Below are 14387 nucleotides of genomic sequence, written 5' to 3' on the forward strand. Positions count from 1 at the left end.
GTGTGGGCCCTGGGAGAGGGAGTGTGGGCCCTGGGAGAGAGGGTGTGGGCCCTGGGAGTGAGGGTGTGGGCCCTGGGAGAGGGGGTGTGGGCCCTGGGAGAGATGGTGTGGGCCCTGGGAGAGATGGTGTGGGCCCTGGGAGAGGGAGTGTGGGCCCTGGGAGAGAGGGTGTGGGCCCTGGGAGAGATGGTGTGGGCCCTGGGAGAGGGGGTGTGGGCCCTGGGAGAGGGAGTGTGGGCCCTGGGAGAGAGGGTGTGGGCCCTGGGAGAGGGGGTGTGGGCCCTGGGAGAGGGGGTGTGGGCCCTGGGAGAGGGGGTGTGGGCCCTGGGAGAGGGGGTGTGGGCCCTGGGAGAGGGGGTGTGGGCCCTGGGAGAGGGGGTGTGGGCCCTGGGAGTGAGGGTGTGGGCCCTGGGAGAGGGGGTATGGGCCCTGGGAGAGGGGGTATGGGCCCTGGGAGAGGGGGTGTGGGCCCTGGGAGAGGGGGTATGGGCCCTGGGAGAGGGGGTGTGGGCCCTGGGAGAGGGAGTGTGGGCCCTGGGAGAGGGAGTGTGGGCCCTGGGAGTGAGGGTGTGGGCCCTGGGAGAGGGGGTGTGGGCCCGGGGAGAGGGGGTGTGGGCCGTGGGAGAGAGGGTGTGGGCCCTGGGAGAGGGAGTGTGGGCCCTGGGAGTGAGGGTGTGGGCCCTGGGAGAGGGAGTGTGGGCCCTGGGAGTGAGGGTGTGGGCCCGGGGAGAGGGGGTGTGGGCCCTGGGAGTGAGGGTGTGGGCCCGGGGTGAAGGGGGTTTGGGCCCTGGGAGAGAGGGTGTGGGCCCTGGGAGTGAGGGTGTGGGCCCCGGGTGAAGGGGGTTTGGGCCCTGGGAGAGAGGGTTTGGGCCCTGGGAGTGAGGGTGTTGGCCCTGGGAGTGAGGGTGTGGGCCCTGGGAGTGAGGGTGTGGGCCCTGGGAGTGAGGGTGTGGGCCCCGGGTGAAGGGGGTTTGGGCCCTGGAAGAGAGGGTTTGGGCCCTGGGAGTGAGGGTGTGGGCCCTGGGAGAGGGGGTGTGGGCCCTGGGAGAGGGGGTGTGGGCTCTGGGAGAGGGGGTGTGGGCCCTGGGAGAGGGGGTGTGGGCCCTGGGAGTGAGGGTGTGGGCCCTGGGAGAGAGGGTGTGGGCCCTGGGAGTGAGGGTGTGGGCCCTGGGAGAGGGGGTGTGGGCCCTGGGAGAGGGAGTGTGGGCCCTGGGTGAAGGGGGTTTGCGCCCTGGGAGAGGGGGTGTGGGCCCTGGGAGAGGGGGTGTGGGCCCTGGGAGAGGGAGTGTGGGCCCTGGGAGTGAGGGTGTGGGCCCTGGGAGTGAGGGTTTGGGCCCTGGGAGAGGGGGTGTGGGCCCTGGGAGAGGGGGTGTGGGCCCTGGGAGAGGGGGTGTGGGCCCTGGGAGTGAGGGTTTGGGCCCTGGGAGTGAGGGTTTGGGCCCTGGGAGTGAGGGTGTGGGCCCTGGGAGAGGGGGTGTGGGCCCTGGGAGAGGGGGTGTGGGCCCTGGGAGAGAGGGTGAGGGCCCTGGGAGAGAGGGTGTGGGCCCTGGGTGAAGGGGGTTTGGGCCCTGGGAGAGGGGGTTTGGGCCCTGGGAGAGGGGGTGTGGGCCCTGGGAGAGGGGGTGTGGGCCCTGGGAGAGGTGGTTTGGGCCCTGGGAGTGAGGGTGTTGGCCCTGGGAGAGGGGGTGTGGGCCCTGGGTGAAGGGGGTTTGGGCCCTGGGAGAGGGGGTGTGGGCCCTGGGAGAGTGGGTGTGGGCCCTGGGAGTGAGGGTGTGGGCCCTGGGAGAGAGGGTGTGGGCCCTGGGTGAAGGGGGTTTGGGCCCTGGGAGAGGGGGTGTGGGCCCTGGGAGAGTGGGTGTGGGCCCTGGGAGTGAGGGTGTGGGCCCTGGGAGAGGGGGTGTGGGCCCTGGGAGAGGGGGTGTGGGCCCTGGGAGAGGGGGTGTGGGCCCTGGGAGAGGGGGTGTGGGCCCTGGGAGAGGGGGTGTGGGCCCTGGGAGAGGGGGTGTGGGCCCTGGGAGAGGGGGTGTGGGCCCTGGGAGAGAGGGTGTGGGCCCTGGAAGAGGGAGTGTGGGCCCTGGGAGTGAGGGTGTGGGCCCTGGGAGTGAGGGTGTGGGCCCTGGGAGAGGGGGTGTGGGCCCTGGGAGAGGGGGTGTGGGCCCTGGGAGAGAGGGTGAGGGCCCTGGGAGAGAGGGTGTGGGCCCTGGGTGAAGGGGGTTTGGGCCCTGGGAGAGGGGGTGTGGGCCCTGGGTGAAGGGGGTGTGGGCCCTGGGAGAGGGGGTGTGGGCCCTGGGAGAGGTGGTTTGGGCCCTGGGAGTGAGGGTGTTGGCCCTGGGAGAGGGGGTGTGGGCCCTGGGAGAGAGGGTGTGGGCCCTGGGAGAAGGGGGTTTGGGCCCTGGGAGAGGGGGTGTGGGCCCTGGGAGAGTGGGTGTGGGCCCTGCGAGAGGGGGTTTGGGCCCTGGGAGAGAGGGTGTGGGCCCTGGGAGTGAGGGTGTGGGCCCTGGGAGATGGGGTGTGGGCCCTTGGATAGGGGTTTGTATTCTCCCATAGAGGGTGTGGGACCCGGGGGAGCAGTTTTGAAGCTCCCGGACACGGTGTGAACTGACTGCCTTTCCATTTGTTTTTGCAGCTGCAGAATGAACAGTTGGACTGCGGAGCTGCTCACCTACAACATCCGCTCTCCATCAAGCGCCCATTGCAAACATGGCCAATCTTCATCGAGCAGGGCCTGACCTCAGTGGCAGTGTCGAGTGTGAATAACCACACGGTGGTGTTTCTGGGCACAGCCAGCGGGCAGCTGCTGAAGGTAGGTCACTATCTGGGCATTCCCCACAGTGTGTGCCAGCGGTTCTCTCATCTCCCTTTCCGTGCCACACAGCTGCAGCCCCAGTGGACTCTGGTTCTCACATCTCCTGAAACCACATCCAGTGCTCCCTGGGTCAAGTCACTCATCGATTTACCCCCCCCTCCTCCCTCCATCATGCATTCCTCGAGGGGAGGCAATCTGCTACCTGCTTCCCTTCAAATGCTCTCCTGCCTGGTGTGTAGGTTCAAGGGAGCAGAGTGTGACCAACCCTAAGCCCTAAACATTGAGACTGAGTTCCTGCTCACCCTGTGCTATTGTGGTCTATAGTTCACATCAGCTGGGTGTAGGTTGATTAAAGGTTGCTCTTAGAGCTGTTCCAACATTTTTGAATACAAGTGTCAGCTGGGGCTCAGTTGGGAGCACATTCACCCCTCAGTCAGACAGTTATGGGCTCAGCCTATCAAAGACTTGAACACACAAAACAAAAACAGAATTACCTGGAAAAACTCAGCAGGTCTGGCAGCGTCGGCGGAGAAGAAAAGAGTTGACGTTTCGAGTCCTCATGACCCTTTGACAGAACTTGAGTGAATGCAAGAAAGGGGTGAAATATAAACTGGTTTAAGGCGTGTGTGTGGGGGTGGGGGGGGGGGGGTGGGTGGGGGGTTGTTGGGTGGGGGGAGAGAAGTGGAGGGGGGGGGTGTGGTTGTAGGGACAAACAAGCAGTGATAGAAGCAGATCATCAAAAGATGTCACAGACAACAGAACAAAAGAACACAGAGGTGTTGAAGTTGGTGATATTATCTAAACGAATGTGCTAATTAAGAATGGATGGTAGGGCACTCAAGGTATAGCTCTAGTGGGGGTGGGGGGAGCATAAAAGATTTAAAAATATTTAAAAATAATGGAAATAGGTGGGAAAAGAAAAAACTATATAATTTATTGGAAAAAACAAAAGGAAGGGGGAAGAAACAGAAAGGAGGTGGGGAAGGTTTCCAGGTAATTCTGTTTTTGTTTTGGATTTCCAGCATCCGCAGTTTTTTTGTTTCTATTACTTGAACACACAATATAGCCCAACATGGCAGGACAGCACTGAGGGAACACTGCACTGTTAGAGGTGCCCTCTTTTGAATAAGACATTAAACTAAGGCCCTATCAGCCCTTTCAGGAGAATTTAAGAGATTCCGCGGCACTATTTTGAAGAGCAGGCGTATTATCTGGGCCAATATTTATCCCTCACTTAAGGTCACAGACAGATTATCTGGTCATGATCACATTGCTGTTTGTGTGATCTTACTGTGCACACATCGCCTGCTGTATTTCATACATTACAATGGTGACTACACTTCAAAAGTCCTTCATTGGCTGTGAGTCATCCTGAGGTCATGAAAGGAAGTTCTTTAAAAGGTCTATCAGGACCCTCAGTAGCAGCAAATTAAGATGTCAGTGAATGGGAAGAGGCACTCATATCTGCTCCCTCCCCTCCCCTCCCCCTGTCCTGGAGGCTCCATATTAATGGTGCACTTGTGCAGCTGATAAAGACAGACATTTTGGCACAGACACCCAGAATCCAGCCCCTCACACAGTGGTTGGTGCAGCTGAATTTGCCCCTGGTTATGGTTTGGAAGCTGGTTAGGTGACGCTGACTGAATTATTAACCCTCTCTCTGACTTGGCCTGGCCTCAGAGTAACTGTGTCTCTCCCAGGCTGTTATCAATCTGGGGCCTGTTAACACACCAGGGGCCAGTGCGATTGCAATGCACAATAAATGACACTGTTCGCAGCTTCACATGCACACGAGACTCTATCCACACTTCCTGTGCCCCTCTTTCTTTTCAACATCATAGCAGTCAGTGCTTCTTTTCCAAATCTCCATCTGAACACACTTCCTCCCCCTCTCGTCATCCTCCCAGCATCGTTACCAGGACTCAATGCTTTGTTTGTTCAACTAATCCATCCTTTCTCAGAGCCTAGAAGCTTCCTTCCTTTAAAGCTGCCTTCCTCTTGCAATCAAGAACTCTCTGAGAAAATCAATGCTACATGTCACACAGTCACTGTTTCCTGATGATCTCTTGCTCCCTCTTAGTCCTTGCTGCCTGTAAGCTGGGAGCATGGCTGTCCCAATTTAAAAGCAAGAGTTTGTTTGACACTGCCTCTTCAATATGCAGTGACTCAATAGGTCACAGTCTCATTCTGTCACTCTGTACAACACAGAGACAAGGAGCTGCTCAGTCATTTGTCAGCATGTGGACTGGATTGGTTCAGACATCCTGTACACTCAAGCTCCTGGACCAGTTCCATATTATGCACTGACAGAAAACTGGTCAAAGGTTCCAGGGAATAGGCAAGTCAAAACATCTGTGAATGGATGCCAGGAAGCAGTGATACACGGAAGATGCAGTAAACCAAAAGCTCACTAGAAATTAATCTGCAGGAGGGCCCTGATATTATTTTGCTATCAACAAAAATCACTGGAATTGCTTTCAGACCCTGAAGGCTCAAAGCTCTCCAACAACAACTTGTGTTTATATAACATCTTTAACATCAGATAACACCCCAAGATGCTTCACAGCAGCAGAATAAGGCAAAATTTGACACTGAGCTACAAAAGCAGATATTAGGTCAGATAACCAAAAGCTTGGCCAATGAGCTAAGTATTGAGGAGTGTCATAAAGGAGGAAAGTGAGACAGGGAGGCATAGGGAGGGAATTCCAGAGCCCAGGGCCTTGACAACTGAAGGCCCAAGTGGAACGATTCAAATCGGTCAAGGGGCCTGACTTAGAGGAGTGCAGATAACTCAGAGGCGATGGAGGAGATTGGAAGGGATTGGATGGTATGGTCAACCACATCAAAGGCTGCAGACAGCTTGAGAAGAACGAGGGGGGATAGTTTGACATTGTCACAGTCACATAGGATGTCAGTTGTGAATTTGATAAGAGTCATCAGTACAGTGACAGGGACAGAAACCTGACTGGTGAAATGTTCTATGATCCTCTGGACCTTTGCTCTCTGTACATTAGCTGGGATAGAAACTCTGGGGTAACACTATCTGAACTGACAAGAGCTGTCCTGACCACTTGACTCCACCTTTCCAGCTAAATTTACGGAGCGATCTCTCGATTGGGAAGAGGGAACTGCTTCTAGTGGCGCCAAGTGAGCCCGTCCATCAGCTCATGCACTTTGACCCTGTGGACGAGACCTATCTCTATGTCATGACTACTTACCAGGTGAGTGTCATGGGGTACAGTCATCAGGTACAGTATCCAATGCTTATAAATTGGTTGTTTGCATGTTGGGAATTGGATGGTGCACATGTTAATCAATAGTTTCCACATTCACACATTGCTCAGTGTGTCATATCAGACCAGCCAGTGTTCACAGGGACAGAGACACCATCCAGTATTCACATGGACAGAAACACCAGCCAGTGTTCACATGGACAGGGACACCATCCAGTATTCACATGGACAGAAACACCAGCCAGTGTTCACATGGACAGGGACACCATCCAGTATTCACATGGACAGAAACACCAGCCAGTGTTCACATGGACAGGAACACCATCCAGTGTTCACATGGATAGATACACCAGCCAGTGCTCACAGGGACAGAGACACCATCCAGTGTTCACATGGATAGATACACCAGCCAGTGCTCACAGGGACAGAGACACCATCCAGTGTTCACATGGATAGATACACCAGCCAGTGCTCACAGGGACAGACACCATCCAGCGTTCACATGGACAGAGATACCATCCAGTGTTCACATAGACAGAGACACCATCCAGTGTTCACATGGACAGCGACACCAGCCAGTGCTCACATAGACAGCGACACCATCCAGTGTTCACATGGACAGAGATACCATCCAGTGTTCCCATAGACAGAGACACCAGCCAGTGTTCACATAGACAGAGATACCACCCAGTGTTCACATGGACAGCGACACCAGCCAGTGCTCACAGGGACAGAGACACCATCCAGGTTTCACATAGACAGAGATACCACCCAGTGTTCACATGGACAGCGACACCAGCCAGTGCTCACAGGGACAGAGACACCACCCAGTGTTCACATGGACAGCGACACCAGCCAGCGTTCACATGGACAGAGACACCATCCAGTGCTCACATGGACAGAGGCACCAGCCAGTGTTCACATGGACAGAGACACCAACCAGTGCTCACAGGGATAGGGACACCAGCCAGTGTTCATATGGACTGAGACACCAGCCAGTGTTCACATGGACAGAGACACCAGCCAGTGTTCATATGGACTTAGGCACCAGCCAGTGTGCACATGAACTGAGACACAAGCCAGTGCTCACAGGGACAGAGACACCAGCCAGTGTTCATATGTACTGAGACACCAGCCAGTGTTCACATGGACAGAGACTCCAGCCAGTGTTCATATGGACTGAGACACCAGCCAGTGTTCACATGGACTGAGACATCAGCCAGTGTTCACAGGGACAGGGACACCAGCCAGTGTTCACAGGGACTAGGACACCAGCCAGTGTTCACAGGGACTGAGACACCAGCCAGTGTTCACAGGGTCTGAGACACCAGCCAGTGTTCACAGGGACTGAGACACCAGCCAGTGCTCACAGAGACTGAGGCACCAGCCAGTGATCACATGGACAGAGACACAAGCCAATGTTCACAGGGACAGAGACACCAGCCAGTGTTCACAGGGACTGAGGTACCAACCAGTGTTCACAGGGACTGAGACACCAGAAAGTGTTCACATGGACAGAGACATCAGCCAGTGTCCACAGGGGCAGAGACACCGGCCAGTGTTCACAGGGACTGAGAGATGAGCTAGTGAATAGTTACAGAGACAGCAGCCAGTGTTCACAGTTACAGAGACAGCAGCCAGTGTTCACATGGACAGAGACACCATCCAGTGTTCACAGGGACTGAGAGACTAGCCAGCGTTTACAGTTATGGAGACAGTAGCCAGTGTTGACGATTACAGATTTCCATTCAGTGTTGTCAAGTACAGGCGCACCTACATCCAGTTTGGTGTTGTGTGAGTGGATAGTGTCAGTGCGCTGAAATGGTGGAGCTGACTCTACTCCCATCTCATCATCATTAGCAGAGGGACCTTGGATATAACCTGCTCAATCTGTTACTTTGAGAACAGAAACATCAGTGACTTGGAGGGCACAGCTGGTTAGTGTCAGTGCTCAGAGAGTCAGACAAACAGAACACAGAGAGAGTAACCAAACTACTGTGTATCACAGCACATTACAGGTCATATATCTAGAGGGTTAGCTTGACCCCTCAATTAGATTCCAGTTTGTAAAACAATCCCAGGTATCAGCTATTCTATATATAAACGCCCTGAATCCCTCGATTAGATTCCAGTCTGTATCTCACGCCCAGTTATCTGTTATGCTATATATAAACCAACCGAACTCCTCGATTAGATTCCAGTCTGTAACTCACACCTGGGTATCTGTTATTCTATATATGAACCACCCAAGAGCCACTTCATCAAATTCAAGTCTGTAACTCACACACGAGTATCTGTTATTCTATATATAAACCACACGAACCCCTCGATGAGATTCCAGTCTGAAAGTCACCCCCGGGTATCTGTTATTAAATATATAAACCACCCGAACCCCTCAATTTGATTCCAGCCTGTAACTCACTCCCGGGTATCTGCTATTCTATATATAAACCACCCGAAGCCCTCGATTTGATTCCAACCTGTAACTCACTCCTGAGTATCTGTTAGTCTATATATAAACCACCCCGAACCCCTCGATTAGATTCGAGTCTGTAACTCACTCCCGGGTATCTGTTATTCTATATATAAACTACCTGAAACCCTCGATTCGATTCCAGTCTGTAACTCACTTCCGAGTATCTGTTATTCTAGATATAAACCACCCTGAGCCACTCGATCAGATTCCGGTGTGTAACTCAATCCCGGGTATCTGTTATTCTATATATAAACCACCCAAACGCCTCGATTAGTTTCTAGTCTGTAACTCACTCCTGGATATCTGTTATTCTGTATTTGAACCATCCGAACCCATCGATAATATTCCAGTCTGTAACTCACTCCCGGGTTTCTGTTATACTATATATAAAACACCCTAACCCCTTGATTGGATCCCAGTCTGGAACTCACTCCTGAGTATGTTATTCTCTATAAAAACCCCTGAATCCCTCAATTAGATACCAGTCTGTAAATCACTCCCTGGTATGTTATTCTATATATAAATGGCCTGAATCCCTCGATCAGATTCCAGTCTGTAACTCACTCCCAGGTATCTGTTATTCTATCTGTAAACTACCCCGAGCCACTCGATCAGATTCCATTCTCTAACTCACACCCAATTATCTGTTATTCTATATATAAACCAATCAATCACATTCCGGTCTGTAACTCACACCTGTGTATACGTTATACTATATATAAACCATCCGAACTCCTCGATTAGATTCCGGTCTAAAACTCACGCCTGGGTATCTGTTATTCTATATAGAAACCACACCGAACCCCTAGATTAGATTCCAGCCTGTAACTCACTCCCCGGAATCTGTTATTCTATATATAAACCGCCCCGAACCCCTCGATTAGTTTCCAGTCTGTAAATCACTCCCCGGAATCTGTTATTCTATATATAAAAAACCCCGAACCCCTGGATTAGATTCCAGTCTGTAACTCAGTCCTGGGTATCTGTTATTCTATACATAGACCACCCCGAAACCCTCAATTAGATGCCAGTCTGTAACTCACTCCCAGGTATCTGTTATTTGATATATAAACCACCCCGAACCCCTCGATTGGACTCCAGCCTGTAACTCACTCCTGAGTATCTGTTATTCTATATATAAACCATCCCGAACACCTCGATTAGATTCTAGTCCGTAACTCACACCAGGGTATCTGTTATTCTATATATAAACCAACCCGAAACCCTCGATTCGATTCCAGTCTGTAACTCACTCCCAGGTATCTGTAATTCTATATATAAACCACCCCGAGCCACTCGATCAGATTCCGGTGTGTAACTCACTCCCGGGTATCTGTTATTCTATATATAAACCACCCCGAAACCCTCGATTCGATTCCAGTCTGTAACTCACTCCCGGATGCCTGTTATTCTATATATAAACCCCCGAACCTCTCGATTAGATTCCGGTGTGTAACTCACTCCCGGGTATCTGTTGTTCTATATATAAACCACCCAAACCCTTCGATTAGTTTCTAGTCTGCAACTCTCTCCCGAGTATCTGTTATTCTGTATTTGAACCACCCGAACCCCTCGATTATATACCAGCCTGTAACTCACTCCTGGATATCTGTTATTCTACATATAAACCACCAAAACTCTTCAATTAGATTCCAGTCTGTACCTCACTCCAGGGTATCTGTTACTCTATATATAAACCACCCGAAACTCTCGATTAGATTCCAGTCTATAACTCACTCCAGGGTATCTGTTATTCTATGTATAAACCACCCCGAACCCCTCGATTCGATTCCAGTTTGTAACTCACTTCCAGGTATCTGTTATTTTATATATAAACCACACCGAGCCACTCGATCAGATTCCGGTGTGTAACTCACTCCCGGGTATCTGTTGTTCTATATATAAAACACCCAAATCCCTCGATTAGTTTCTAGTCTGTACCTCTCTCCCGAGTATCTGTTATTCTGTATTTGAACCACCCGAAGCCCTCGATAAGATTCCAGTGTGTAACTAATTCCCGGGTATCTGTTATTCGATATATAAACCACCTGGAACCCCTCGATGAGATTCCAGTCTGTAACTCACTCCTGGGTATCTATTATTCTATCTATAAACCACCCAAACCGCTTCATTAGATTCCAGTCTGTAACTCATTCCGGGTATTCGTTATTGTATAGACAAATCACCCAAACACCTCGATTAGATTCCAGTCTGTAACTCACTCCCGAGTATCTGTTATTCTACATATAAACCACCCCAAACCTCTCGATTAGATTCTTGTCTATAACGCACCGCTGGGTATCTGTTCTTCTATATATAAACCACCAAAATGCCTCGATTAGATTCCGGTCAGTAACTCACTCATGAATATCTGTTATTGTATATATAAACTACCCCGAACTGCTCGACTAGATTCCAATCTGTATCTCATTCCCGGATATTTGTTACTCTATATATAAAACACCCGAACCCCTCGATTAGATTCCGGTCGGTAACTCACTCATGGATATCCGTTATTCTATAAATAAACCATCCCAAACCCCTCGATTCCAGTCGGTAGTTCACGCACGAGTATCTGTTATTCTATATATAAACCACTCCGATCCCCTCGATGAAATTCCAGTCTGTAAGTCACTCCTGGGTATCGGTTATTCTATATATAAACCACCCGAAACTCTCGATTAGATCCCAGTCTATAACTCACACCAGGGTATCTGTTATTCTATATATAAACCACCCCGAGCCACTCGATCAGATTCCGGTGTGTAACTCAATCCCAGGTATCTGTTATTCTATATATAAACCACCCAAACGCCTCGATTAGTTTCTAGTCTGTAACTCACTCCTGGATATCTGTTATTCTGTTTTTGAACCATCCGAACCCCTCGATAATATTCCAGTCTGTAACTCACTCCCGGGTTTCTGTTATTCTATATATAAAACACCCAAACCCTTTGATTGGATCGCAGTCTGTTACTCAATCCCGGGTATGTTATTCTCTATAAAAACCTGCTGAATACCTCGATTAGATACCAGTCTGTAAATCCCCCCAGGGTATGTTATTCTATATATAAATGGCCTGAATCCCTCGATCAGATTCCAGTCTGTAACTCATTCCCAGGTATCTGTAATTCTATATGTAAACCACCCCGAGTCACTCGATCAGATTCCATTCTCTAACTTACGCCCGGTTATCTGTTATTCTATATAGAAACCAACCGAACACCTCGATCACATTCTGGTCTGTAACTCACACCTGTGTATCTGTTATACTATATATAAACCATCCGAACTCCTCGATCAGATACTGGTTTAAAATTCACGCCTGGGTATCTGTTATTCTATATATAAACCACGCCGAACCCCTCGATTAGATTCCAGCCTGTAACTCACTCCCAGGTATCTGTTATACCGCATATAAAACAACCCGACCCCCTCGATTAGATTCCATTCTGTAACTCATGCCGGGTATTTGTTATTCTATAGATAAATCACACAAACACTTTGATTAGATTCCAGTCTGTAACTCACTCCCCAGTGTCTGTTATTCTATACATAAAACACCTCGAACGCCTCGATTAGATTCCAGTCTGTAACTCACTCACGAGTATCTGTTATTCTATATATAAACCACACCGAACCCCTCAATAAGATTCCGGTCTATAATTCACTCCCAGATATCTGATATTCTATATATAAACCACCCGAATCCCTCGATTCGATTCCAGTCTGTAACTCAATCCCGGGTATCTGTTATTCTATATATAAACCACCCGAACCCCTTCATTAGATTCCAGTCTGTAACTCATTCTGGGTATTTGTTATTCTATACATAAATCACCCAAACGCCTCAATCAGATTCCAGTCTGTAACTCACTCCCGAGTATCTGTTATTCTACATATAAACCACCCCGAACACCTCGATTAGATTCTAGTCTATAATGCACCCCTGGGTATCTGTTATTCTATATATAAACCACACCGAAACCTCAATTATATTCCAGTCTGCAACTCACTCACGGGTATCTGTTAATCTATATATAAACCACCCAAACTTCCCGATTAGATTGCAGTCTGTAACTCACTCCCGAGTATCTGTTATTCTATGTATCAACCACCCGAACCTCTTCATTAGATTCCAATCTGTAACTCACTCTCGGGTATTCGTTATTCTATATATAAACCACCCAAAACCCTTGATTGGATTCCAGTCTGTAACTCAGTCCGGGGTATCTGTCATTCTATATATAAACCACACAAACCTGTCAATTAGTTTCAGATCTGTAACTCACTCCCGTGTATCTGTTATTCTATAAATAAACCACCCCAAACCCCTCGATTGGATTCCAGTCTGTAACTCACTCTCGTGTATCTGTTATTCTATATATAAACCACCCAAAACCCTCGATTAGATTCCAGTCTGTAACCCACTCCCGAATATCTGTTATTGTATATATAAACCACCCCGAACCCCTCGACTAGATTCCAGTCTGTAACTCATTCCCGGGTATTTGTTATTCTACATATAAAACACCCGAACCCCTCGATTTGATTCCGGTCTTTAGCTCACTCCTGGATATCCGTTATTCTATAAATAAACTATCCCAAACCCCTCGATTAGATTCCAGTCGGTAATTCACGCATGAGTATCTGTTATTCTATATATAAACCACTCCGATCCCCTCGATGCAATTCCAGTCTGTAAGTCACTCCCGGGTATCGGTTATTAAATATATAAATCACCCGAATCCCTTGATTAGATTCCAATCTGTAACTTACTCCTGGGTATCTGTCATTCTATATATAAACCACCCCGAACCCCTCGACTAGATTCCAGTCTGTAACTCATTCCCGAGTATTTGTTATTCTACATATAAAACACCCGAACCCCTCGATTTGATTCCGGTCTTTAGCTCACTCCTGGATATCCGTTATTCTATAAATAAACTATCCCAAACCCCTCGATTAGATTCCAGTCGGTAATTCACGCATGAGTATCTGTTATTCTATATATAAACCACTCCGATCCCCTCAATGCAATTCCAGTCTGTAAGTCACACCCGGGTATCGGTTATTAAATATATAAATCACCCGAATCCCTTGATTAGATTCCAATCTGTAACTTACTCCTGGGTATCTGTCATTCTATATATAAACCACCCCGATCCCCTCGATTGGATTCCAGCCTGTAACTCACTCCTGAGTATCTGTTATTCTATATATAAACCACCCCGAACCCCTCGATTAGATTCTAGTCTGTAACTCACTCCCGGGTATCTGTTATTCTATATATAAACCACCAAAACGCCTCGATTAGATTCTGGTCTGTAACTCACTCCCGGGTATCTGTTATTCTATATATAAACCACCCGAACCCCTTCATTAGATTCCAGTCTGTAACTCATTCCGGGTATTTTTTATTCTATACATAAATCACCCAAACGCCTCGATTAGATTCCAGTCTGTAACTCACTCCCGAGTATATGTTATTCTCCATATAAACCACCCCAAACACCTCGATTAGATTCTAGTCTATAATGCACCCCTGGGTATCTGTTATTCTAAAAATAAACCACACCGAAACCTCAATTATATTCCAGTCTGCAACTCACTCACGGGTATCCGTTAATCTATGTATAAACCACCCAAACTTCTCGATTAGATTGCAGTCTGTAACTCACTCCCGAGTATCTGTTATTCTAAGTATCAACTACCCGAACCTCTTCATTAGATTCAAGTCTGTAACTCACTCCCAGGTATTCGTTATTCTATATATAAACCACCCAAAACTCTCGATTAGATTCCAGTCTGTAACTCACTCCGGGGTATCTATCATTCTATATATAAACCACACAAACCCGTCAATTAGTTT

At 49.3% G+C, this 14387-nt stretch overlaps 1 protein-coding gene across 1 annotated transcript in view; it reads left to right on the forward strand.

The window, feature by feature from the left end:
* The window catches only part of plxnd1 (plexin D1), a 357498-nt gene that overhangs the window by 33702 nt on the left and 309409 nt on the right, over positions 1-14387 (forward strand). Inside the window, exons 2-3 of the mRNA XM_041191644.1 lie at positions 2627-2803; positions 5896-6027. Coding sequence (XP_041047578.1) covers positions 2627-2803; positions 5896-6027 — 309 coding nt within the window. The remainder of the gene's footprint in view (positions 1-2626; positions 2804-5895; positions 6028-14387) is intronic.

Source organism: Carcharodon carcharias, chromosome 7, assembly GCF_017639515.1.
Source record: "Carcharodon carcharias isolate sCarCar2 chromosome 7, sCarCar2.pri, whole genome shotgun sequence".
Lineage (NCBI taxonomy): Eukaryota > Metazoa > Chordata > Chondrichthyes > Lamniformes > Lamnidae > Carcharodon > Carcharodon carcharias.